General features: G+C 40.3%; 1 protein-coding gene across 1 annotated transcript in view; it reads left to right on the forward strand.

Moving 5' to 3' along the window:
• Positions 1-27,500, forward strand: part of man1a1 (mannosidase, alpha, class 1A, member 1) — a 137,760-nt gene that overhangs the window by 57,007 nt on the left and 53,253 nt on the right. Inside the window, exons 3-4 of the mRNA XM_028605579.1 lie at positions 7,137-7,252; positions 14,324-14,404. Coding sequence (XP_028461380.1) covers positions 7,137-7,252; positions 14,324-14,404 — 197 coding nt within the window. The remainder of the gene's footprint in view (positions 1-7,136; positions 7,253-14,323; positions 14,405-27,500) is intronic.

Consider the following 27,500-nt stretch of genomic DNA (forward strand, 5'->3'; position numbering starts at 1 on the left):
GTATCATACCTAATATCATAGAAATAGAATGAGAGTAGAATGGACATTCAAATCAACAAATCGTTGATGGACTGCTACATGTCACAGAATGGGACGGGGTCACCAGATGCGGTGTAACACCGGCAAATGCCACAGGCTGTAACTTAAAGCCGATGGGCGCTAGATAAAGATTTCACCTATGGACTTGTTCAAACTGAGTGTGGGGGGAAGCACTAAGTCGGATTAACTCATCAATTCGTATATAAAACTCAATAAACGCTCAGTGTTTTTCGGATGCAATTCAAAGTGTGATGCTCCCTGACAGAGGGGGGAGTAGAAAGCTTCAGAGTAAAGGGCGCCACAGATTGATTCACTTGTGTGACCTATAGTGTAGGGCTGACTTTATTGTGGTAGTGGCTGCCGTGGCGTAATCCACAGCTCTGTACCCGGGGTGAATTGTGTAGAGCTGCGAGCTCTGAGTCACGGTGAAAGCGAACGCTTCACCAAGGAGCTCCGTGTGACCCAGAGCTGGGGGGTACAGCCGACTGTTGATGTCACGTTGATGTAACCCACATGACATTTACTGTCCTTTGCTTCTTGTTCCCAAAGCAAAGAACCCCATCCCACATATCTAGAGATTATATTACCTCACTCACTTAAAATAATGTATTCTAGTTAGCATCAGTGGTAAATTAACACGGCTCCAATACAGCTTAAAGCTAACCGTAGCCTAAACAGTAAAATATGAAGAACTGTAGCATGTATGCAGCATCTGCAAAGTGACTAGGGCTGGGCTATAGGGAGAAAATCAGATATCACGATATTCTTGACCAATTATATCGATATTGCGACGATATTCTAGGCTTGACGATTGGTGCTCTAACAAAATCTCTTCACACTTAGATTTTCGATAAATAATCATCAGTAATGTGGACATAATGTCTAAGTGGTTCGCTAGAACAGTCTGGTAGGTTCAGAAAAGTACATCACTCTACTGTAATGCAGCCTTTAAAACCAGGAAAGGACAACACTTATGTCCTATCACGATATTATGATATCCAAAATCTAAGACGATATCTAGTCTCATATCACGATATCGAGTTTAATATGGATATATTGCCCAGCCCTAAAAGACGACACAATAAAGCAGTGCTAAGAACACATTTTAACGCATAAACCTTTCCTTCAAATGTGGCACATAGAGTTGGGGAACAGATTCAAAAGTGATCCGTGTTTAACATGCAGACTCATTGATTAATCCATCACAGGAACACGCAGTTCAATTTTTATTCCGCCTACTGTCTATCCATTTTGTGGATACTTTACTCAACAAGCACAACTCATGTCTGCATTTTGACCTCTGTCAACATAATCGTGTGTGTGTGTGTGTGTGTGTGTGTGTGTGTGTGTGTGTGTGTGTGTGTGTGTGTGTGTGTGTGTGTGTGTGTGTGTGTGTGTGTGTGTGTGTGTGTGTGTGTGTGTGTGTGTGTGTGTGTGTGTGTGTGTGTGTGTGAGAGAGAGTTAGATAAGGAGCAACATCACATTTGTCAATCGCTCTCAATCACTCATGCACACTCGCACAACACAGGAGACAGACAGACTGTCTTTACCGCCTGATTGCGTGGAAATGAAGGTTATTTTGTTCTGAACAACCAAACAATGCATCACTCTCTCGTCCAACGCGCACACACACACACACAAACACTGCAGTGTAGGACGTAATGCAATAAGTTAATGTCGTTATTGGCCAGTCAACCACACTAACAGAGACATACTATAGAATACGACAGGCAGGTGTGTGTGTGTGTGTGTGTGTGTGTGTGTGTGTGTGTGTGTGTGTGTGTGTGTGTGTGTGTGTGTGTGTGTGTGTGTGTGTGTGTGTGTGGTAAAGGACATCTGCCTACGTCAAGGAGGAATGAAGCCTGCAAGGTGTGGCATCCATCACTCTCCTCTTCACTCATTTTCTGTTCGAGGCAGGAAGGAAAGAAAAAAAAGCAGAGTGGATGAGGATGGAAGGAGCGATCAATCGAAGGAAAAAAGGAGATAGAGTAAAGGGAAGAGGCATAAAGACAAAAGGAGAGAAGGAGGATAGGAATACTGAAAAGGGGAAATGGGGGGAAAAGGGAGAAACGATTGATGGACATCTCATGAGAGGAAGTGAATGTAGGAAGAGAAACCACTGGATGGATTGTGTTTCGAGGGACTGATACTGTTCGTTAATGACGTTTGGACATTGAGTCCCCCCATTTCTTTCTGCCATTCCTCTCCCCATCTATCCTCATTCTCTGTCTGGGAACAGAAAGGTAATGATTCCTCCTGTCATCTGAGGACGCTTTCATTTTTTTCATCCATCCATTTCTCCCATCTTTCCCATGTTCTGCTTTTATAGGTGATGTCAAAAAGGGCGAGCATCCTACAAGCATACAAGCCTTGTTTTCGTCTTTGTCATTTAAGCCTTCCCTGATGAACCTAACGCATTCACAAGCTTCACCTCTGACGTGCAACACTGTGATGAAGACAAAAAGAAAAGAGAGCCACAAAAATATAAAGTAGCTACAAAGAGGAGGGATTGAATTGAATTTAGTAGCAGCAACAGGGAGAAAAAGCAGGGAGAAAATAGTCATCGGAAAAGGCAATCCCCGAACACTTTGACTCTTCTGAAGATGAAGAAGCAGCCGAGGGTTGTTGCTGTGGGCGATAACACCGGTGGTTTTCTGGAAAGATCTTTCCCAAATTGTATGTGTTCTCCCACTGCGACAAGCCTTCCACCTACAGCAAATATCACACGGCTTGTCCTCCCCTACTGCTCTTTCCTTCTAGCAGCATCCAAGACTCCCTCCTCCTCCGCTACCACTCATGTTTGACTGAAGCGTCAGAGACGCTGCCCTCTGCTGAGCCATCTGCTACCTCACCACGCTCGCAGTCGCACAACAAAAACGGACTCCCCGGCAAGCAACACACGCCGCCTCCGAGATCGCTGGACTTTTTGCTCTCGCAAAAACTCGCAGACCTCGGCTGAATCCTGAAGCCTCCGTTTTTATAGTCCTCCCATCTGGACACTGACACAAAATCTTGGCTCTGCCAACGAGCTGATTTCAGCACATTTCTTGATCCATCAGGGTCCCGACAAGCTGTCTCACAAACACCACAGATCTCTTTGGATTAAAGCTCCGATCTGCGATCTCTGTGTACTTTATGGAAATATAAGTGTTCGTAATGTTTTGTGCGGCAACCGAATGGTCAGAAAGGCCCATTATTTTTTATTATTATTGATGAATCTGCCAATTATGTTCTTGATTATCGTAAAGCCTATGAAATGTTAAGTGAATTGTCCAGAGCCCAATGTGACACCTTGTTTTAATCAACGGTTCAAAACTCAAAGCTTTTTTTTTTTGCCATATGAGACCAAAGAAAGCAGCAAATCTTCGCAATTTCTTGGAAAATTACTGAACCAATGAATTCATTATTAAAATAGTTGCTTATTCATTTTCTTTAATTTGACTAATCGATCACCCAACACATTTGTTTAGCTTTAGACAACAAAAGACGTTTTCCTTTCAAGAACAGTTAGAACAGCAGTTTCTCTCCATCTTTAATCATAGATTATATACATTATATTACATTTCACTGGAATTGTCCCTGGTACGATTTTATGTGACAATTAAAATTAATTGATTGACTAAAAACATTTCATTATTATTAACCAGCACTAGGGGTGTAAGAAAAAAATAAATACACTTGAGTATCGTGATATTTTTTTTTATTTTAAGTGCAAAAATATTCATGTAAGAGTGTGGTTTATGTTGTGTTTAAACCCCCTACCGCTAGATGGCTATGCTGAGACGCACCACTAGTGTCCTTGCCTAACAGTGCCTAGCAGTGCCTGACTTTTTGCTAGAAGCTAACAACGTAGCTATGGCTGAACTTTGGCCTACTTTAGCATATAAACATTAGCTCACTAACAACCTGGGAACCACAATCCCAAACTGGCAGTTTGATTTTCTGTGTACTGAATTGTTTACCTAAAGTAAACTTCTTTGACTTTTATGCACATCGTCTTTTTTTTTTCTTTCATATTAGGTTTTTTAAAATTATACTTTAAAAAAATCCCAATATATCGCTTACGCACAGTATCGAAATATATTGCAATATTTTGAATCATGACCCATGTATCATTATACATATCGCATTGCCAGATTCTTGCCAATACAGAGCCCTAACCAGCACTCAGTTTCACATATATATATATATTTTTTACTTTGGATTTGAGCGTCCGTTTAATCAAATCACTGTTGAGGAATTTTAGCAATAAGAACATAACCTAATTTTTTACTTTTTTAAAAGTATTGAGGGGCAAACTGTGGCAGATGTTTTGGTAAAATTCAACTCCAACATGAAACTGTGAATCACAATATCTCAGTGTGAGAGTGTAAATTGTAATTTCCCCACTGGGGATCAATAAACAGTATAAATAAATTATAAATTATAGAGAGAAAGAACGTTTTGTTTAAAAATATTCAAGAACGACAAAGATAAAAAGGTTAATATATCCTTTACAGAAGGACAAATGTCATAACACCTTCCACGGATCTTTCCTTTTCGCTCTTACGCTACATGTACTTTTTTTATATTTAGTGTTAGAATCCTGGTCATTCTTGTAACACACACACACACACACACACACACACACACACACACACACACACACACACACACACACACACACACACAGAGAGATACAGGAAGAGCAGTGAGAGGGAAGGAAGCACAGTGACAAGACAATGGAGGGGAGGAAAGTGTCTTGTCCTCTCTTTGTTGCTCTGGATGCTTTAATGGAGTGAAAATGTGAGAGAGATGAAAAACAGGAAGGACATGTGACTGCAACAGTAACTGGATCTGCTGCCACCTCCAGTCACACGCTGGGCCTTTCTCTTCACATGGCTGGAGGCTTAACCAAACATTCACATTATTCCAGGTTGTGTGTTTTTGGTCCATTTCTCTTTGATTTCGCATTTGTTGTAGAATTTGAAAGCCACATTTGAATGTAGATTTTGTGCGCAGTATGAATGTGAATTCATCATTATCATCGTCATTCTTACTAGGGATCGGCCGATACCTATACTGATACTGACTATTAGTAGTTAAGGAAACCGATAACCGTGAAAATCTTTAAGTCAAAATTAAGATTTTGGAATGTTCCAAACTTCAACACAAAACTTTGTTTAAATGCTTTAAGCAATTATTTAATCAGTTAGAAACTTTCACCATAATACCCGGTAAAAGATAGTCCGATGGTGGTGGTGTGGGCGGGACATGAAGTCAGACTCAGTGGGGAGTGAAACTGAAGCCGAGGGACAGACAAGGAGCTGTAGCGGAACCAAAGTAGCACACTTTTTAATTTATTAACTTTATTGGTTATCAGGCAAATCACCCCCACCAGAGCTGAGTCCCAAACCTCAACAGAAGAGGCAGTCGGACTGATCAGTCTCCCCAAATTGGTCAAAAAAGTGCCTCAGAACACACCACAGCGACGAGACGTATTACGTCTCCATGACGGCAGGCGGCGCTAATCTGTATTGTCGCCCAAAAATGAAAACCGGCAGCTGATTGGACGAACGCGTCACGTGGGGTTTGGTTTCTCTGGAAATTCAAAGCCAGACTGTCATGGCGTCTTGTTCAGAATACGATCTCATACTGTACTAAAATAGTTCACTGAAAACATTTTAAGCGAGAAATAGTCTGTGCAGTTGCTGAATCTGTCGTCATTTCAGATCAAAAAAAAGGTCCGTTTAAAAGATCTTCGTCAGATTTTGAGAGACTCTAGAGTGGTATCAATCCTCGCATCTTCTCTTCATCTTGTTTTTTTTTTTTTTTTTTTTAATTGAAAGATACTTAGTATGGCGTGTATGCAGTATCAGCAGCTTTATCCAGAATTCTTATCTGTATTTATTGCTTTATAATCACAACGGTCTTTACGGCTAGTGACCAGATTCTCACCTCCCGGTGGGGATTTAAAAGAAGTAGTCCTTTTTTCCTGTGAGCACGGAGCTATTTCTGATGGCCGGCCGTGGCCCCGCGCCTGGAGCCGGTGATTCAGCATTGTGTCTAATGGAAAGCTTTTAGCTGCCCCTGCATCCTCCCACTTCTTACACAAGGAAATAAACACACACATTTACACAATAACAAACCTGCAGCTTTCTGGCTTTCATCTTGACTCGACTTTGTAGCCCCGTCATTATTTTTATTTATTTTTTTACTTCTTCTTGTGTGACTTCCCTATTTCTTTTTTTTTTTAGCGTTTCCTCTTACCATTTTTACTCCCTGCCCTTCCCTACGCTGATGTATTCATGTTTTTGTTCCTGCTCTCTCTCCGTCTTACTCATTGTCTTTCTTCACTGCCCCATCTTCCAATTCTTTTTTTTTTTTTTTTTTTTTTTTTTGCCTTTTTGGACCCATCAGATAGCTCAGACAGATGAGGTCTTGTGTTTATACCAGGTATGTTAGGACTAAAAGCTTTGCTGAGGGCTCGATGCTGCACGCTCAATGATTTATTGAGCTACCTGGCACATAACCCAGACTGAGGTGTTGTGGTGCTGTTGGATACCTTTTTAAAGGAATTTTGGGTGACGGCAGCGCTGGAATGATTGTGTGTGTGTGTGTGTGTGTGTGTGTGTGTGTGTGTGTGTGTGTGTGTGTGTGTGTCTGTGTGTGTCTTCCCTCCTGCTATGAGGCTAATCACTAGAGATCGGCAATACTCCCGACGTTTCATCAGTGCCGATAATCGCTGAATCTCACCATCTGTCGAGCTAAATAATGTATCCGACCCCCAAACATAACTCTTAACTTGTGCTGTTTGTTCACTGCTTTTTGTCAGCGATACTGCTGCCGACACCTGTTGTCATTCATAGTTATGAAAGCAGTGCTACGCCGACTGACGAGCTTTCAACATTTCAATGAACTTCATCTGAGTTTTTGCTTATTTAAACAAAATTAGAGTTAAGTTTGTTTTATCCAGCTTCCTCCCTAGCATTTTTTTTTTTTTTTTTAGCAGACAGATGAAATGTAAAACACTCCTTTCAAAACACAACAACCTTCAAGAAAGTGTATTGAGAAATACTGCAATCTATTTCTAATCCTTCTATCTTTCTCTCTTGCAGGCAGTATAAAGGGAGCGACAATAGTGGATTCTCTGGATACCCTCTACATCATGGAAATGTTTGAAGAGTTTGATGCTGCTACCGATTGGGTAGAAAAGAACCTCGACTTTAATGTGGTAAGTGTGTGTGTGTGTGTGTGTGAGTGTGTGTGTGTGTGATCGACTAAATTGATTCTGCAAAAGCCTTGACCCTCTGCCATAAGCCAAGACTCAGTCACAATGTAATTAAAGAAATGTGAGCAACGACAGATAAGAACACTGCGCCTGACATCCAAATAACTGGAGGTGAAATAAAACACATATATATTTTAGCAGTTACAGCAGAAATTTACCCAAAAAAAAAACCAAAACAGGTCTTTTGATGGAGTGCAACATCAACTCAGTGTTCTGTTTTCGAGGTGAACTTGACGCCGTTTGCTGGTAAACATCCCGAATCTCATGCTTTCCCGCTGGAACTTGAATGCAACATATAGTGCCAGTAGTTTGGCGTACAATCCTGAATCTAGATCACCACCTGTCTGCTGAGTTTCAGCCAAATTCGCCAGTAACATTTTAATATTTGTTGCTGACAGATGCACAGAAGTGAAAACATAATCTGCCTCCGATTTACATGTAGTTGAGGAGAATGAAAAAAATAAAATAAAAGAATCACTTGCCAGAAAACTGTTGGATCAGAGAAAAGCAGGGTGGGATTTAAATGGTGCAAGTATGACAAAAGGAGGTCATGTTTACTGGAGCATGTTAAAGTGAAAGACACAAATCTCTCTTTCTAAAGTATCCATATTCTGATGTCTGTGCGTGTGTGCGTGTGCGTGTGCGTGTGCGTGTGCGTGTGCGTGTGTGTGTGTGTGTGTGTGTGTGTGTGTGTGAGACCAAGCTGTGTCAAAGTAGATGTGATCAGTGTTGCATCCTGCAGTCAGCCAGAACAATAGAAGCATAGTTTTCTCATTAAAATACCCAAGAAAGTCAGGACTTTTTTATTTTTTTTAAAAGCTCCTTGCCAAGGACGTATGCTTAAACACAAGACTCCCAAGGCCTGTAAACATTTTATTTTAAGCTTATAAAATAAAGAAAAATATGTGATTGCATTTAGTGCTTTGTGACAAGCCTGAAAGTCATGTCAGTTTTTGGGTTTTTTTAAGTTTTTTTTAAATGGCTGTGATTTAGTTGAACACTTTGTCGTCATTGTGTGCATGACCTGATGTACGATATAGTCTTAAAATAAACTTTATACAGAGACGTGACAAGATGAGCAGGGAAATGTCTGACTCAGTTTCACCACATGTAGGTCAGCGTCAGTGAACTGTGGTACAGAAGACTCTTGAAGACTGGTGTGTGTGTGTGTGTGTGTGTGTGTCTGTGTGTCTGTGTGTGTCTGTGTGTGTGTGTTACACAAACCCTCACTGGAAGCAGCATGTGAAAACGTATACTATGAAAAAAAAAAAAAATTCAAAGAGCTAAAGAAGTATATTCAACATGCATTTGGTCCAGAGACCAAACCTCTATCAGCCAATTCAACTTGTGCTCGTGAGGCATTGTAAACACATTAGTATAATCAAGACATAATATAATAAAAACATAATAAGCTCGATATTGCTGGGTGTGTTAATATTTTATGCGGTAAATGTATCCTTAATGACATGATATCAAAGTGAATGTCATTTTCTGATGTCGGGATGATTGCATTGTAAGAAACAATTCCCCAGGCTTCCAATGGGCTCTGCTGGTATAATAGATCACACAACGCACCTGCAGTAATGTGTTACCAAAGTTGTAGACACCATTGTTCGGAGATGTTTGAATTAAAAGAGGTTTCTGTCATAGTGTTTTTTCCAACCTGGACCTGAACTGAAATCCTTTCCATAATGTTGTCAGGCACTTAGAATATTAATCTGAGCCTGTCAGTGGCAAAACAAGCACTTTTGTGAAGGTAAATACAAGCTGGACAATTTCCTTATTAACTTACACTGTAGCTTGTTTCGCCGCTGCCGACTGCATTAATCTCGCTTCATACTGGACCAATGTCAAAGATTGCTGTTCCCATCAGTCACAACAGGAAAACAGGGTCCAGGTTGAAAAAAAAAACGATAGTCACCCTTTTAAACGCTGCTGGATGGATAAGTAAGAATTGAATTCTTCATGTGTTTGATATTACTTTGCTCCCATTATTCATAATTTTCTTTTTTAATAGTATGCAATGAACTTTCTGCTATGAGTTGCTTAGCCTGCATACACACACGCACACGCACACACACACACCTCAACTAATTAATTGAAAGATTTAAATGCTGCTGACAAAATCTTTTTAACTTTTATTACCAGTCATAGAAGGCCTTATAATTAATAGCAGTATTGATAATTTTATGAACAGAATATCACGTTCAAAAGTTAAAATTTCAGAGAAAATCTCACACAGAGAATCTCCTCTAAGTAATGGACAACAGAATTAATAAAAGGTGTCACAGGTATAGTAGCACTCTGTTTTTTTTACAGCGCTAAACTCTGAAGGACTGATGGACTGATAAGCTTAATGACACAGGAACATTTAGGACATATATGTCTGTATGTGAGTAAAACACACACACACACTTTACCCTGTCCCTTTGATGTCTGCCTTTATACAAGCATCATTATTATAGTATCCCCGTTAAGAGCTCCTCATTAAGGAGAAACAGAAAAGCAACGTCTTTGTTTTTCCTTTAGTTGAGTCGTGACTGCACATTTGTTTACATCCATTAAAGTATCTTAGGTCTGATTCTAAGACCACAGCACATATCCCGTCTGAAAATGATATAAACATCAAGTACAGTAGTCAAATACGCCTTCAGATCAGCTTTAGTCCTCCTTGCAAAACTGTGAATGTTTCAGCTCATTCACATGGTGCAGGCGTTCCACACCTGCATTTGCATTGCCACAGCAATCCCCTGTGCATAATCCTGCCTTATTTACTGTATTTGCCAGCAGTGGTTCTGTCACTCAGACGGCAGGAGGCCCATTGATTCTCATCTGCGCTGTTCAGCAGCATAATGCCGAGACGCATAACTGCCTTTGATACTCCACACTTTCTGCACATGCTTTAGAATAAGTGCTTTTTAATGGCAAGGCAGGTATTGTGAACCACCTAGGGAGGGGTTGATTTAAATCTATTTAGGTTTTGCTGAAGTTACTAAAAGGCTCAATAAAGAAAAATAGATTTAGACATTTCTCCTCACTTATTTTGGAAGTGTGTCTGAAAGAATGCATACATTTGATCACTTCCGACAGCGGGATAAATGACATGGAATGACAAAACGGGGACTGACATCATGTCTTATGAACAACAATAAACTTTCGCGACTCGAGTGAAACGATCCAGGAAGGTAAGTTTTGAAATCTACATTCTCAGAGGAGATTTAAACATTTGGAGACACAGAAAAGAGGGATAAGAAGAGACGGATAGAACGGTTTGTTTAACAAACAAGGGAGATTGTTTGAGACTTAAGAATACCGAAGTGTTGATGGTAGCCAGCAGTGTTTGTCTCTGGACACTTTGCCAGAAGACATGGAGAAAGGAGAGAATACAGATCTACTTGATGTCTTTATGCAACATGTCTGTGTCAGTACAACTGTCCCTTAGCAAAAGTACTGTTGGTTCTGATGGCTTTGTATTGTCAACACACACACACACACACACACACACACTCACACACACACACACACACACACACACACACACACACACACACACACACACAATAAAATGACAGCAGTGGCCGGTGAAAGAAACAGTGCTGATGGGCAATGGTGGCCTAAAGATCAGAGAAGCGAGCTTGTGACCGAGAGGTCACCGGTTCAATCCCCAGACCGACTAAAATCTGGGTGGGGGAAAGTGGAAAGAGCAGCACTTGATCCTCCCTCATTACCACCACTGAGGTGCCCTTGAGCGTGGCCCTTAAGAGGCCCCTTAGTGGCCAGCAGATCAGACTGTGGTTGTACTGGGCAGCTTCCAGGTATATGAACTGTGTGAATGTGATAAGGGTGTTCCTGCAGAACAGAGGCTTCCTCTCAGTAAACCTTCCCTGAATATATAAAGGGTAAAAAAAAAAGAAAAACAGTTCTGCCATATTTTTGTGCTCCTTGGAACTGCTGTGTAAGCAGTTTTTTTTTCTCAGGCACTGTGGGGTTTAGACGACTAATGGTTTGTGCCATGTTAATGCAACAACAAACCTGCGCACCTCATACAGACTGGTTCACACAGGAATGAAAGATGATCTCAGGAGAGCAAAGAAAGAGCTGCTGGCCAAGGAAATTGTGCAACCATTAAGGTACACAGATATTATGTTTTGCTAAATTTTAGTGAATTTAATTTGATTTATCCAGCACTTGTGAGCTCAGGGAAAGCTTGAGGGAAATTTAGCCGGTGGTATTCAATGCAATATATATATATATATATATATATATATATATATATATATATATATATATATATATATATATATATATATATATATATATATATATATATTTTTTTTTTTTTTTTTTAAACCGTCTTTCTTGTTCTGCAGCAGCAATTAGAACTTGGGCATGGCATCTGTAAGTTTTGGTGATCGAAGAATACTAGTCTGTTACTAGTAAGGGTGTTTTTTCCAATACAAAAATGGTATCGATGAATTTGTAACAATACGATTTTAAAGCTGACTTGAATTGCGCATGGCTTCAGTAACTAGGAGGAGTTGGGGACATTTAGAAGTTGCATTAATCAACCAATCAATCAATCTTTATTTATATAGCATAACAAAATGCAATTCAAAGTGCTGAAAAGCAAAAAGCATCAGACAAGGAAAATTAATAAGAAAAAGAAATAAAAATGGATTTAGAGACCAATGCACACCAAGATGAATTAAAAAGGAATCAAATATATTTAAAAAACAGTGACATGTTAAAACAATATCAAACAGAATGTTAAACCGTATGAATAGTTATAAAAATAATATATAATAATAATATAACTGCTGTCGCCAGAGTGACTTTCCTTTTGCTGACTAAAGCCTGTCATTGCATCTCTGGGTTTTCTGATGCGTATCCGTTCAACTGCACACCCCAAACACTGTATTCAGCATGACTTCAGCATTACTCTCTGCTCTTCTACGTCCAATAGCTGGAACAGTGTTTACCCTTCACTCCGAGTCCCACTGCAGGAGCCACACAGGTCACACTGCCATTTATTTCTATACAAGCAGCTAAGCAACACTTTTAAATCTATTTAAAGGGAAAGAGCCAAAGTACAGGGTTTATGGCCCTCCTGAGGCTCCTTGTGTCAGAACTCAAAAGCTCTAAAACACGGCTTACGATCATAAGCTATAGAGAGTGTGACGGGGAAAAGGAAACGCAACATTTCCTGTATGGAGAAAACTATAGGTGTAGATTTTTGCCATTTTAAGCTCAAAGACCAGAAATTACAGGTTGTCCAGTGACATAAAACAACTAGCCACTCACCAAAAAAATAATAAGATGCACTTTCATCTATAGAGGTCTACTCGGGCCATTATCTCATCGATTCATCTTGCTGTAGCCGTTAATTAGTTCTCTGCTAGGGAAAAAGGCCGTGCTTAGTCAGTTTCCTGTTCGCTCTGTAATGGATTTAATGTTGCAACATCAGGAGACTTTACTCCAACTTCATCAGGTCCTCTTACAGGAATGAGATAACGTCACGCAACTGCTGACTCAGAGGGTCATTGTCCAACAGTTTAAAGCAGTGATGGCGACTTAAGTCACACAGATACTGCAGGAAAACTGCTGTTTAAAAAATGAAGCTGAAATATTTCTGTTTCTTTCTTCTAGCAAACTGAACTGCTAACAGACCGCGGGTAGTAGGAAGCATTTCAGCTTAATTTTAATTAGAAAGAATAAGCAACACAATCTAACTACTCAATCAGTCATTCAGGCTTTGGAGGAGAATGACAGGACACATTTTGCCTGGCATATAATTTGTTTTTGCACAGGACGGAGTCTATTGTCCTATCTCTGGTCGACAGCAGTGACTTATGAGAGCTGTCAGTCGAGCACGAAAACTTCATTTGACTCGGGAATCCGTTCATAAAGACGTGAAGAGAGAAAGGGAGCGGGAGAGATGGAAGCTTCATTGTTCCGCTGCTGAGACAAATGGCTTTTCAAACTTACATTTTTTTTGTTATTATTTGCCCCATTCCCTCTGCCAAAAACTGTCAAGAAATAGAGGCATTGTATTTTTTAGATGCCGCAGACTTTATCACTGCCATTTACAGCAGTGTTTCCGAGGATTTCTTTCTTAACTTTGAGGACGTTAAGCCCTTCACTGCTCTGTATCAGATTGGAATAAGAGTGCAAACAACCAACAAGGGGCGTTACATTTCATCAGCAGATTTTTGCTGTTGATAAACCTTTTAAAAATCTGTTAACGTAGCAAAGGACAGAATAACTAAAGATTTGACACACACACATATCTTAAAACATCTACAGTAATGCTAGGAGCTCTGTGAGGCTGTATTTAAAGCTAAATACTACAACATCGTGCTGACATGCTTACAATGACTAATGCTAATATGCTGATTTTTAGCAACTACAATGTTAACGTGTTCACCATCTTAGTGTAACTAACTAGTGTAGCATGCTGACATCTAAACACAAAGTACAGCCGAGGCTGTTGGGAATGTCATTACTTTTGCCAGTATTTGGTCATGAAATGGTATCGGACAGATTCAAATTTTGACCTGACGATGTTGCTGGATGAAAAGTCGATGGGTCACCACTGTGGTTACAGTTCATCCTTTGGGAATCATGACTGTTTGCACCAAAATTGAACGGCATGCCGTCAAATAATTGATGACATATTTCAGTCAGGACCAAAGTGATGGACCGACCAACATGGCCATCTCTTGATCTACGTCGCGAGTGTGGCTAGGAATACAAAGTGAGAATACACCATCACTCCCGTCTTAAACCAGCAAAGACATCACTGTTTTCAGTATTGATTATCAGCTGCTTCAATACAAAAAATATCTGCCTGAACTTTGGAAAGTCTAATCCTCCCTGAAGTGAAAACAGCAACATATCTGAATTGACTCTGTCTTTACCTGATTCACAGTTTGTAGGAGGAGAAATGTGTATTCATGAGTAGTTCTTCAATAAGCGTTCATTATCTCATATTTCTTTCCTTTGTCCCTGTTGCAGAATGCAGAAGTGTCTGTGTTTGAGGTCAACATCCGGTTCGTTGGGGGTCTGCTGTCCGCCTACTACCTGTCTGGCAAAGAGGTAAGAAACATCCGGAAGCTTCCCGTAGTGTTTTCTCATGCCACCTCTGCAGTGAACGAGACTTTGAGGAGGGATCTCGCCGCCTGTTGGCTGATCGATAAAACAGATGGCGCAGAGCAGATGACGGATGGTGGAGATTGAGTGATTAAATGAGTGCTTTTATATACTCAGAATCTTTAGTAATATCCCTTTTTAATAGCTCCTACAGATGAATGTATCCCATTAGCGAGCGCCGAGGTATGTTCTCTTTTCGAGCATGGGTCTATCTCTCTTTTGGTTCGATACCAATCAGGGTTAAACACACTGTGTGTACTGTTCCTCTGTGGTGGCTGTACATAGGTTAGGGATATCGCTACGTTTAATCTATGTGTAAAACTAAATAGACAACACAGTCTCACGGCAGTACGTGAAATTGTCACGTGAACACGTATCAATAGATTACATAATGTGACCATTTCACGTACTGCCGTGAGACTGGGTTGAAATAGATAGTATCGAGTTCTTTCGTTTTTACCACAGGAATGTCCTTGCAAGTTGGCAAGAACGTTGGTAAAACAAAGGTTGCCTACAAGGTGCCTCAGATATTGAAAACTGCCATTGTTTCACTCTTGTTCTTTTAAGTTTTTTACTTTTTTTTTTTTGAGGTGAAAAGGAAACGAACGTTGGTACTTGATCGGCCTTGGGGGGGAAGACTATGTTCTGTCAAGTGTCAAATTATTGCTCCAGACTTGCTTTATTCAGAAAAATGAGAGAGGAGAGGGATTCCACGGGGCTTCTCGTTTTACTCCTAGCGCCAGTCCTTGTGTGTGTGTGTGTGTGTGTGTGTGTGTGTGTGTGTGTGTGTGTGTGTGTGTGTGTGCGTGCTCAGTGACAAGAGGCTGTGAAAATTACATCAGCAGGGTGTTACATTTAGATCGTGTTCAACACGGCCAATGCAGGGATTTTGTATTAAACTTACTTTTCCTTTCTATTGTCTTTTCTTTCTGTCTTTTAATCACACGACTCCTAATGTATGATAAGACCCCACCAAAGAACTCCTGGTACCTGCAAAGTACCTTTTTTTTTTTTAAACTGCAAGATCTTCAGCGTTTTATTTCTGTTTCTAGACTGATGTCACGAGGGATTTCTCTCGGAGTCACTTTTATCTCCACTGCTGTTGACACTTCTGCTTTAATCTCTACTTTAATACACATTCACAGGTACACACGCTATCCTAATCTACAGCATCTTTGTAGCCGCGAGTGAACCAGATATGTGAGGCTAAGTGCTTCTTTATTAGCAGGGAGAGATAGTGCAGGAAGTAATCGGACTGGGTACTCTGGTAGCACAACCCATTTCAAACCTGAGTGAGCATTTAAGCGCTTCAACACACGCAGAAAATCTAGAGGAACATTATTTCTTATTTGTCAAGTGCTAGATGTTAGAGCTATGGCGTAACATTGGCAATAAAAACGGGAAAAATGAACAATAATTGTTACTTAAAGAACACTTACCAAAGCGAAGTTGTAAAATGGAATGGAAATCGTTACTTAACAAGTTCAAGGTAGTTTAACAGTACTTCATGTCTTGACACCTCTGTTGTCGACATCTAACAGCGTAAATCATACAGATAGTCTCTCCAAAGTAATTTCAAACCTAAACAGTATAAGCTTTTTATGTGGGCCTTAAATAGCTGTAAGGATACAACTAAAATGATTTTACATTAATCGATTATTCTGCTGATTATTTTCAGGATTAATTAATTATTTTGATTGATAAAATGTCACAAAGCCATGGGAAATGACAATATTTCACATCAAAATGTCTTAAAGTCCAAGGTATTACCTTACCTTTGTCCAACAAAAAGTATGAAAGCCAAAGAACTCCAGTTTACCATCACATAAAGAGAAAGAAAAGCATCTTCACAATTTAGAAGCTGGAACCAAAGACTAATTATCATTTTTGCTTGGAAAATGTATTGATTGACTAATCCAAGGGATCGGTATGAAGGATTATTGGCTCTGGTTGCTTTGTTGTCAGCCATGTGATGACGTTCCAGTCGAGATTTGTTTGCTCAACAAGCCAATCACATGCCTAAAAACGAGGGACAAAAAGAGTGAACCGTGAACAATTTACAAAACAATACAATACAATGCCACAAAACAATTCAACAGTTAAAGCTATAGTGCGTAGTTTCTGCCGCACCCATGAGGAATTCTAAGCAATGGCAACAAACTGTCGGAACGTCCACATGATGCAAGCCTACGTGATTGCGCACGCACCCCCGCCCCTCTTCCACGCAGTTGCTAGTAGCCAAGGAGGACACGGAGGATTAAAAAAAACAAACATGATGGACTCTTCAGAAGAGGTAATTATCTTCACTGCACCGGAAAGTTGCCGGACGACACAATCTTCTGAACACAGCCATACTGAGAAATCCAGAGAGAGTTGTGTGGAGCTGAGAGTCTTAATTAGCTTTGTAGCAACTTAATTTGGCAATGGCTTGAACATAACGGACAATCATTAATATCAAAGTTACGCCCTAAAGCTTTAAAAGCGACAAACCGTAGTTCAGCTCAAAGCCAAAAAAACAAAAGCTTGTATTTCAGTGTGATGAAAAAAGACAACGCGATTGCATCCACAATCATGACAGAAGCTGCCTGCAGATCATCTGAACTGTGTGACAAGTGTGAAACACTGGAGGCCAACTGTGACTCATCATCATTTCTCAGCAGTCGCTCTCAGCCCCATTTCGGCTTTATGAGAGTCAATCAGTTCAAAACTTCCTCCTGTGTTTCATCTGAGCCCCTGAGAGGTCCCTCACCTTCAGCTGCAGGTCAGCGTACCCTGAAGGATGGAGGAGGTAAATGGATGGCTGATGGGTGGGTGGCCATGGAGGACTGAAGGCTTTTGATAGACAAGAGGACTGAATGATGCTGGTGATGTGCCACTGAATGATTGAAGTTGTCGGGCTAAAAGACTGCTGACTGAGTGGCGCTGAAGGGGGTTTACACCACCGATGCCTGCTGGGCCCAGTGACTTCAAACTGCTTGTTGTGACCAACCAACAGTCCAAAATCCAATTATATTCAGTTGACAATCACATAACTCAAAGAAAAAAGGTGAAAGTGGGTATATTGTTGTTTGAAACGAATTAGCCATTATCAAAATAGTTGATTGATTTTGTGTTGATTTACTAATCTTTTAATCGACAGATCATTTCAGCTCTCTGTGGAGAGTGGGACATCCTGTCAATGATAACCTCTGTGATACATGGAAACTTTAACGTAGCCCCTAATGCTGTCATTAATGGTAAAGAACTATAGTTTTTTATGGTCAGTATGTATGTTGTTATTGCTCATTTATGTTATTTTGTGATGTGAAACTAGTACTTTTTAAGTGAACCAAAATTTCAATGTCAAAGCAGCAAAATCCATTTTAGCTTTTTCAGCTCAGTTCAGTTTTCCCCTTCCACATGCTAAACCTCGACCTGTAAAACCAGTGCGTTAGGAAACACACTCCCGATAAAAGCTCTCGCACATAAAGTGGTGCTGTACTGCAGGTACATTTTGAGGACTGATATTTTTATAATAAAATGGATTTTATAATTGAACACGGGTCAGGCATTACGCAACTCTCCATTTGTTGGAGTATCTATTAGATGAGACTGTACCTGACCTGCTGAGAAGATGTTAACCTCAAACCCAAAGACACCACAGAGAGAGAGAGAGAGACTGTCAGCTGAACAGAAAGATTGGGGGGAAAAACATTTTTTGTACAAGAAGGATGATGGATTAGGAGACAAAGAGGTGTTTGAGACAGACAGAAGGAGCAGGGAGGGACGTTACTCTCCTGGTCGGTCCTAGTCTGGCTCTGGCTCAGAGATACCCGGGCTTTTTGATGAGAAGTTGGTCAGTAAAATGCACCTTCCTGCCTGACTTTTTCATGTCCACAGCATGTAACTTCGTCCGCTGAAGAAAGGGAAGAAGGCATGGACCGTACCGTAGGAAGGTAGAAAGCTAACAATGTCTGGAGCGATGAGAACAAAATAAAAAAGCTTCCAGTCCTCCTCCTAATCAAAGCGGAGTGCCTCAAGGAGGGAAGGACAGAGAAAGGACAGACAGCGGCAAGAAAGAAAGACAGAAAGCCAGAGACAGAAAAGGAAGAAGTAGAAGGAAGATATTGTAGGGGAAAAGAAGGGGAGAAACCCGAAAGAAGGTAAGGAAGAAGGTAATGATTGATGGAGGAAATGAATTGAAAAGAAGTAAGGGAAGAAATTTGATACATTAGAAGAAAGGAAGATGAAGAGGCAGATGCACTACATACTAACTATTTACAATAGTACTATGTACTAATCTTTATAGTATGTTGTTTAACAGTTAGTATACAAGAAATCAACATTTAATGAGCAACATAAAATATTTAATACCGGCACTGTCGGACGTCATGCAAACTACAACTTCAGACAGCCACTTCCAATTAGACTTAACCAAAAATGTAACGGTAGTTTTTCTATTTTTCGGTGGTGTTCTTGGAGCAGTTTCACCACCATCCACAAGTTATTTATTTTTAAATGTTTCCAGGTGTGAGCAACCCCTATATTCCCTTTGTGAATTTCATAACGAGTGGCTCAAAAATCAAGTGTTTTTAGAATTAGTGTGTGGTGTGGATTAAGGATATAGCAAGAATGTAAAACATAAATTATGGAGGAAGAGAAATGGAAACAATTGAGGAGTGCAGAGGGAACAAAAGGGAAGGAACACATGAATAGGGGTGAAAGGTGAAAAGAAATCAAGACTCGATTACAAAAAGTGTAATCACTAAACACAATAAAACCCTCAAGCAATTCTTTCATGAAGTGATTGTAATGCTTAAAATTAAAATGAAAATGTGCAATAATCAACAAAGCCTTGCTGTGAAGATCTGCATTTAAAAAAAAAATAAAATGCCGTCATCCATGATAAGGTGGAGGTTTCCATCCTCCATCCAAACCTGTGTTCTGGAGTTATTGCAATGAACAGCAATGATGATGCTTAATTGTGATGAAAACTAATCCCAATCTCCTTTTAGTTGTGTCTGACAGTCATCTGTGGATGAGTGTCCCAGCTGCCTCCCACGTCCCTTAGAACAACTCTGATTAAAGTGAAAATCCTGTCCCTGGAAAACCAAAGCAGAGGTTTGATTCTCAGGCGCCTTATGGACCTCCCGTAGCCACAGAGAGTAGATTTTTATTTTTGGTAAAAATCCAACTTTAATGCTGAGGGTTTAATCACTTTATATCCCTGATCCTGCTTCTGTCAGCCATAGCTGTCTAGCAAATAGGAACAGTATAAACATTAGATCTTTTCTGTCTACATGTAACACAGCATCTGGCTGTTAAACCGGTTGAGTCACCGTAGAACAAGACTCTGGAGTTTACCTAACAAGGGCTGTTCTTTCAGTGACTCAAGGCAGACATGTAATCGATAGTTCAGCACATGAGAAGAAATAGATTAAATAATTGAGAGATCCTTGGAAAGTGTATCTCTTATAGCTGGAGTCAGACAACCTGCAAATCAAGTTTCATGCTGACGTGTTAGTATCTTTAGTTATTCGAGTCTATTTGAATTAAAAGTCTTTAGATATTGTACATTGAAAGAGTTACTGGTTGCTGTAATCATCCCCCCTCTCCCAACTGAGATACCTTTTGTAGAAACAACTATTACACACTAGGGCTGGGCAATATATCGATATTATATCGCTATCGTGATACGAGACTAGATATCGTCTTAGATTTTGGATATAATATCGTAATATGACAGAAGTGGTGTCTTTTCCTGGTTTTTAAGGCTGCATTACAGTAAAGTGATGTCATTTTCTGAACTTACCAGACTGACTCTAGCTGTTTTATTTCCCTTTTCCCCACGTAGACATTATGTCCATATTACTGATGATTATTTATCTAAAATCTAAGTGCAAAGATATTTTGTTAGAGCACCAATCGTCAACCCTAGAATATCGCCGCGATATCGAGGTATTTGGTCAAGGATATCGTGATATCTGATTTTCTCCATATCGCCCAGCCCTATTACACACTGTAAAAAAATAGGGACAATACCCCCAGTCCTTGTTCCCTACAAGAATGCTTCAGCTGTCTTTGAGCTAGCCATATCGAGTCGGCAAAATGATGGTACTTTTAGTACAAAATTCCCTCCCAGACTGTGCTTTCTCGCTGAAGGCATACGTCCTGGTTGTCTCCATAGTAGATTTGTTGTAATGACTGGACTAGGCAAAGAGCTTGGGCTTGACTTGACTTGACATAATACCAGCAACAAACTACCACTGCCAGGATAAAGATATCCACTTGATCGGGCTAATTCAGACCTTTCTTACTAATGAAATGAGACAAAATGTAGGAGTTTATAAATCATAAAGTACACAGGAAATGGAGACTTTGTTACTGCTGGTCCGCTGTTAAGCCAGATAATGAATGGCTATTGGCGAACGATGCCACTCAATTTTTTTCTCAGTTTGCTTGCTTGTGTGACTGATTTGGTTTGGCACACTTTTGGTTGTTCCATGGATTTCTGTTGCATGAACAACAGGAATTAGCTGAACTTCAGGTTCCTGCTGCCAGGCTTTGATTCATTTTCATTTTCATGACCGCGCAGCAGGACTTGGCCAATTCCTTCTGCTAATTGAGTCTCCATTAAGATTGCTTTTCTCAAGTCATATTCACAAGCCTCGGCATGCTCTGATCCGCAATCAGGCAAGCATTCATCTTTCTCTTTAATACTCGGCCTTCATGAGAAAACTATACAATTACTGATTACTTACACTGTTTCAAATTGAACTGAGTGGACTGTGATAGGGGTCCTTGGAGCTTTCAGAACTAATTAGGATTCTGTCTCACCAATGATTTCAGGGTCAATAAAGGATACCAATGCTGCTGTCATGCAGACTTATGTGATTGGACTTTGTTTAGGAAATTGTTTCTACCTTAATTGCTGAGGCACCAACCAGGCATATCAACATCTGCATTTATCCTTAACAGGATCTCTAATGTTTTGCCATAATCACTTTTGTTCGTTTCCCATATTTCTCTGTAGTTCCAAAGTATTTATTCATTCAGGATACGCATGGTCTTGAAACATGTTCTCAACACAGAACAGTTATCTCCCATTTTGCTGCCTGCATTTGGACACTTCTGCAGTTCCTGATGACAAGTGGTCAGAATCAGAATTGGAAAAGGTTTTATTGGCACAATAAGGACACTTATGTGGAATTGACCTTGGTGATAGGCACATACTTACACGATTCCGAGTCTACAAATTATCATGCTCTAACAGTAATTATGTGTAGGATGTTTATAATATAAGATAATTTATATCTCCCAGTCAATAGCTTGCATCTTTGGTCCATGTAATGTGACATAATGGCAGTATTAAACAGAACAAGAGGTGAGCAAAGATCAATGCAGAGAGCCCTGGAGGCAGATTGGGACTGACAGGTCAGTTTACAGACAGGTAAACCGTTAGCAGGGAGTCTAGATGTACACAATGTTTTGCTGCACCATAAGGGTGGTGGAAGGGTGGTAACTTGAACAGCTGCTCTCTTAAAAAAAAAAAAACACATTATGTGGCTCTTTTACCTACTTTTCTCATTGCTCAGCTTTGTGAAAAATTCATGAAAGTAAGGAACAGCCAACATCCAACTTAAAGGGATAGCTCACCCCAAATTCCACAAAGGCCAGCCACCCCAGCCCTAACCCGGCCATGGCCCGTGGTGTTCAAGCCCTACCCGACCCCAGCCCGACAACGCCTGCAATTTTTTCAGCCCAAACCCGGCCGGACCCTAGACCAACATCAATCACTTTAAGCTCTCTTTGACGCGCGCGCACTTTGATGCGCTCTCTCTCTGATGCGCGCTGTCTCTGCTACACACGCAAACCCACACATGTCACACGCTACTAAGATGGGCACAATAAGGAGAGAAGCTAAAATAAGCCCGAGTCCGACCCGAGCCCGATCTGTAAAAAAAAAAAAAAAAAAAAAAAAACGGCCCGAATGGGCTCAGCTTGTCGGGCCCCGACGGGCTTGCAGGGCTCTAACACACACATGAATATGACATTTCACATTTCTCTTCAGGGCATAGTTAACCCCCAAAACACAGGCTTAGGATCACTAGTGTGAGTGGAGCCTAGAACCATTTGAAATGTTTCATGTCCAAACAAACTGAAATAAGTTGTGTGCGGTCAGCAGTTTGTTCACTCTGTGCAGTGTGATTCATAACATTTACTGTTAGCCCACAGTGGATAATGAGTAATGAATAAAATGAGGTTAAGCTAGCTGTGGGCTTTCTCTAGCCTCGGATTTGAGTTAGCCCATGGCTAAGAAACACTAGTGTAAAAAACCTTAATGTGACAAGGCCTGAGAGCTGGCCTCCTCAGTCCACCACTGATACTAACTCTGCTTCCCTTCCGTATGTGTCTACCTCTGGCACTACATGGACGTGTTTAAAAATACCGATAACAAGCACCCCTCTGGAACTACATCATAATGTTCTTAATAAGTGAGCAAGACTGAAAAGAATAAAAAAACTGGTGCAACTTCATCACGAGCACAGTCTCACATGTCGGAATTTGTTTAATTGTAGGAGGGAATATGATGTCTGACATGCTGAAATGTGGTCTTCCTGTTGCCCTCATTTGTCCTCAATTACCATGCATCACACTATAATTAGACAGAGCCAAAAAACACCAAAACCAGATGCAAATACCCGAAACACAAACCACTGACTGGAGGCTGTGTTGACAACACCAAATGAGATGAGTCAGGGAATTATCTAAGACGCATGAAGAAAGAGGAATGGGGTCCTGCTCTTGGCCGGTGGCTCTGATAATCGAAAATACAGAAGAAGAAGAAGAAGAAGAAGAAGAAGAAGAAGAAGAAGAAGAAGAAGAAGTGGATGACAATAGGTGGATGACTGGCATTAGAAAATGGTTTTACATTGAGGAGAGAAAAAATGACTTAGTGAGACAGGAAGCTGCAGGGCAATATTTTCTTGTCTACATTAGCTTAAAGTATTTGATTTGAACTTTTTTCTGCGAGGCTTACAAGCACATATATTGCAGAAGAAGAAGACATACTTTATTGATCCCTGTGGGGAAATTACATTTTTTTTTTCCTTATATCGTGGTAGGATTTAGACACGCGACTCCTCTTAATCCCCAGCTTCAACTGAATGTACACCTACAGGCAGAATCCCACAAACACACTTGCACGAACAAAGAGGCAGCCAAGAGCGAACCCTGACAGACCGCCTCTGGGACTGTGACGTCCAATCAGACACCTATCAAGCGTGGTACACACACACACACACACACACACACACATATCTACAGCTCTCCATCCCACTTCATTGTGCAGCCACTGGACAGAGGGGAAAAGCAGGATAGAAAGCTGGATAAATATCTTGACACTTTATACCGCTTGTTTCATCCATTATTTAGTGTATTATTTTTGTATCTCAGTGGATAGAGCAAGGCACTTACAGACAGGGTTAGAGTTTGATTTCCACTGGGACCTAAAACATTCTAAAAATACATGCAAGCCTGGCACTGTAGATAACTTTAGATAGACTTAAAAGCATCCACCAAATGGTGAATTCTTCTTATGATTGTCATACAGTTTTCTTGTTCACAAAAATGTAAGTGAAGGTGTACTGTTTTCATGTTACCCTACAAAAAAAATACTGCTTTTGTGATATAGACGTATAGACCTGTCGAGAGTGTATCTGTACCGTTTGCTTAATGCATGGTGGTATAGGCTTTAGTCCCTCCATGTTCCTGAAAAGAACTTCAAAGACCTAGTAGTTCTATGGGAGAGTTTCCGCCTTCGCTTCAGTTTTTACCTTTTGTAAGAACAATGCAGGAGGTGGCAGATACCCACACTGAGATGTCTGAGAATGTGAGTGTGGGAGTGAGAATGTAATTCAAAAAAGACCTACAGGAAATGAGCCCAATGTTTTCTACAAGGTTTTATAGCAAAGTGAGAAAGCTGTGACCTAACAGAATGCCAGTAAAGTCTCCACTGTCAAAAAGCTGTAGATGTTATTGCACTATACAGAATATAAATCATGATGTAACTTTGCGAAAATAACAATCCAACATCACGCCCACTGTACGCAGCGATTGAAAAAAAGAAAAGAGCGGTGGAGAGAGAAGTTCAAACCCGAGGTGAGAAAGCAGCCAGGGTTTGAACTTCTCTCTCCACCGTTTTTTTTTTTTTTTTTCTTTCATTCGTTGCACAACTATTTCTTTGTGTGTACGTCAGAGTACAACACTGTAAATGCATCCTAATAATTAAATATAACATGTAAAAACTGTAAACACTTCTGATTTTCCGATATGGTGGGATTGTACGAACCACCTGGCCCTCACTCTCACTAGCACAACTGCATGATTTGATCATTTGGATGGATTTATTGTAGATGGATGGAGCCATCTGTATTAAGCTATTTCAACTTTACACTTTCTTTTAATACCTGGCTCTGATACAGACACAGTCACAGGCAGGGGCCAGCTCGTTGACACAAAGCCGCCCACAGTGTAATCCCATCTCTGACCTCTCGCTGAGCAGGTCAGCACACCAACCTGCACTACTGACCACTGGCAGCCGAGCCATACACACACAGTGTTGTAGTGTGTTGGGCGGAGTCTACACACTGCTTCTATCCGCTATCCTCAGGAAATCCCATTTACTCAGTGCAAAAATTGGCTTTGCTGGAGGGACGAAAAAAAAAAAAAAAAAAAAAAAAACACCCTCATTTCTTTCCCCTTTTGGCATTCTCTGCTATCATCCTGCTGTGCCCAAATAAAGCGCCTTACATATCTACACGCATATCCACACACACACACACACGGCCAAGTAAAGGTTATTTACCAACCTTGGAGAATGAATTTTCTGGATATCTATCTTAATCTCTTTCAGACTGGACTAATCTGCTCTGAGGAGTGGGAGCAGGGCTACAGATGGAAGGAGTAGGATTGAGGGCAGGGAAGAGGAAATATTAGGGTCTGACCAATATGATGCACGTTGTAACTCTGTACGTTTACCCTCAAATGTAGTCTACTCGTTCTTCTTTTGTTTCTTAATTTGTCATCTCATTGGTTATATTACTGATAGGCTGAATAGTTTTGACTTGACAAAAAACAAACACAAAAGGCTTGTATCGTGTGGACGCGCTGACAGTTTTGTTGTCATTACTTAGAATTCCTCATGGGGGCGACAGAAACTACGCACTATAGCTTTAAGTTAACCATAACCAGACCGGTTCTATGTGAAAAAACAATGGCAGTAACTAAACATGCTTGCTCTCTGGGAACTCTAATACAAAATTGTTCCTACATAACAAATAAAAGAATTAAGGTTTAAGTATTATTGTTCGTTTTTTTTGTTTTTTTACTCGCCGTGGTATCGACTTTGGAATCGAGTATTGTGTACTTTTATCGGTATCGGTACCGACTACTAGATTTTTGGTATCGTGACATCCCTATTTCAAACAAACTATTCATTTTAGTTTGACTCCAATGAGATTTTTTTTAATTTGTCCTTAAATCAAAAAAAGGGTTGCATTAGTTAATGATTACAAAAGTAAATAAATAATGTCACGCTGTTTACTGAATTACAAAAATTCACATTGAATGAACAACCGTATTGGTATACTTCTTGCAGAATACAAAGTGTCAAAAAATAGTACAACAATGCCAATCATATTTTCCTAGGGTTCAAAATAATGTCTTCAAATTGTTGAGAAACCGTCAAAAACCCAAAGATACTCAATGTGTAATAGTGTCACGTCGAGGAAAGCAAAAGATCCTCACATTTAAGACGAGCAAATGTTGGGTGGTTTTGCTTGACTCATGAATTAGTCATCCAACTTGTTGTGAATTATTTTCTCTGTGGATCCAAAATTAATAAACCTACCAGTCGTTTCAGCACCACCCACCCAACATTGTATTTTCCATGCCAGAAATGTGTGCACTCTAAATACCATGAAGTGACCTGTATCCAACATGCCTCAGGTTTGATTAAAGGAGTGACAGGTAGCCTGTATCTCGGTTGTAACTGGTATAAACAAAAGGCTGGTCTTTGTAGTGCCTCTAACAGTACAAAGCGCACATTACAGTAGCTTCAGAGGGACAATCCAGTCTAAAATAGAGCTCTGTAGTTATTCCTAGAGCCAGGGGGAAGTCAGTCTGCAGAGCCCGCAATGAACAAGTCACTGTCAGGGTCTATTCTGTGTGTTACTCTGTTGTAACACGACTAAAGTCCAATAAAATATGAATGGGGGAGCAAAAAAAAAAGTTGCAGTCAAAGCTAAAGACAGTTTGGGGTTTTTAGTATAGAGCTTTGGGGAGCTTAACTGGGAAAATGGATACAAATGTAGCTATTTAGCTGTATTTAGCAATGTAAATTAAGCAGCGTGTTGTCAAATTGCAATATAATTGCCCCTTTCTTGCTGAAATAAATTAGATAATGACTAGGCTGTTGGATTAAACACAAGTCACACACTCACAGACATACTTAAAAAGGTGACATTGCCATGCAGGGATTTGAAGCTGTGCACTTGTAACACTGCCACAAGGTTGCATTTCCTTCTGAGGAAAACCACTTCAGATAAGAAACTCAGTTCAGTGAATCAGTAAATGGAGATGAAAAAGACACACACAAACACACACACACACACACACACACACACACACACACGCCCACATTGATATCGAAAAGGTCATGCAGATATAAAATAATTGATTGGATCACTGATCACACAAGGCTGTAAAAGGGAACAGCAGTTTAACGGAGCGAGGGCCATTTTACTGTGTGAACATGTGTATTTTTAAATATGTCCACTTGCTTTACACAGTCCGTGAGCGATTCATTTCCTGATGTAGCTTTCCTTATTCAGTAGATACAATATGTCCTCTAAGAAACTGTCTGGTTTTGACAGGTCTGTTTCTTAAATTTGATGTGTTACCTTGTTGTCTATTCAGTTCCTGATACCATTGTGCTTACTTAATACTTTTAAAGTTAGTCTCAAAGATCTCTGTTTTGTTCTCATTGTCGGCACCTTTTTTG

Source organism: Perca flavescens, chromosome 18, assembly GCF_004354835.1.
Source record: "Perca flavescens isolate YP-PL-M2 chromosome 18, PFLA_1.0, whole genome shotgun sequence".
Lineage (NCBI taxonomy): Eukaryota > Metazoa > Chordata > Actinopteri > Perciformes > Percidae > Perca > Perca flavescens.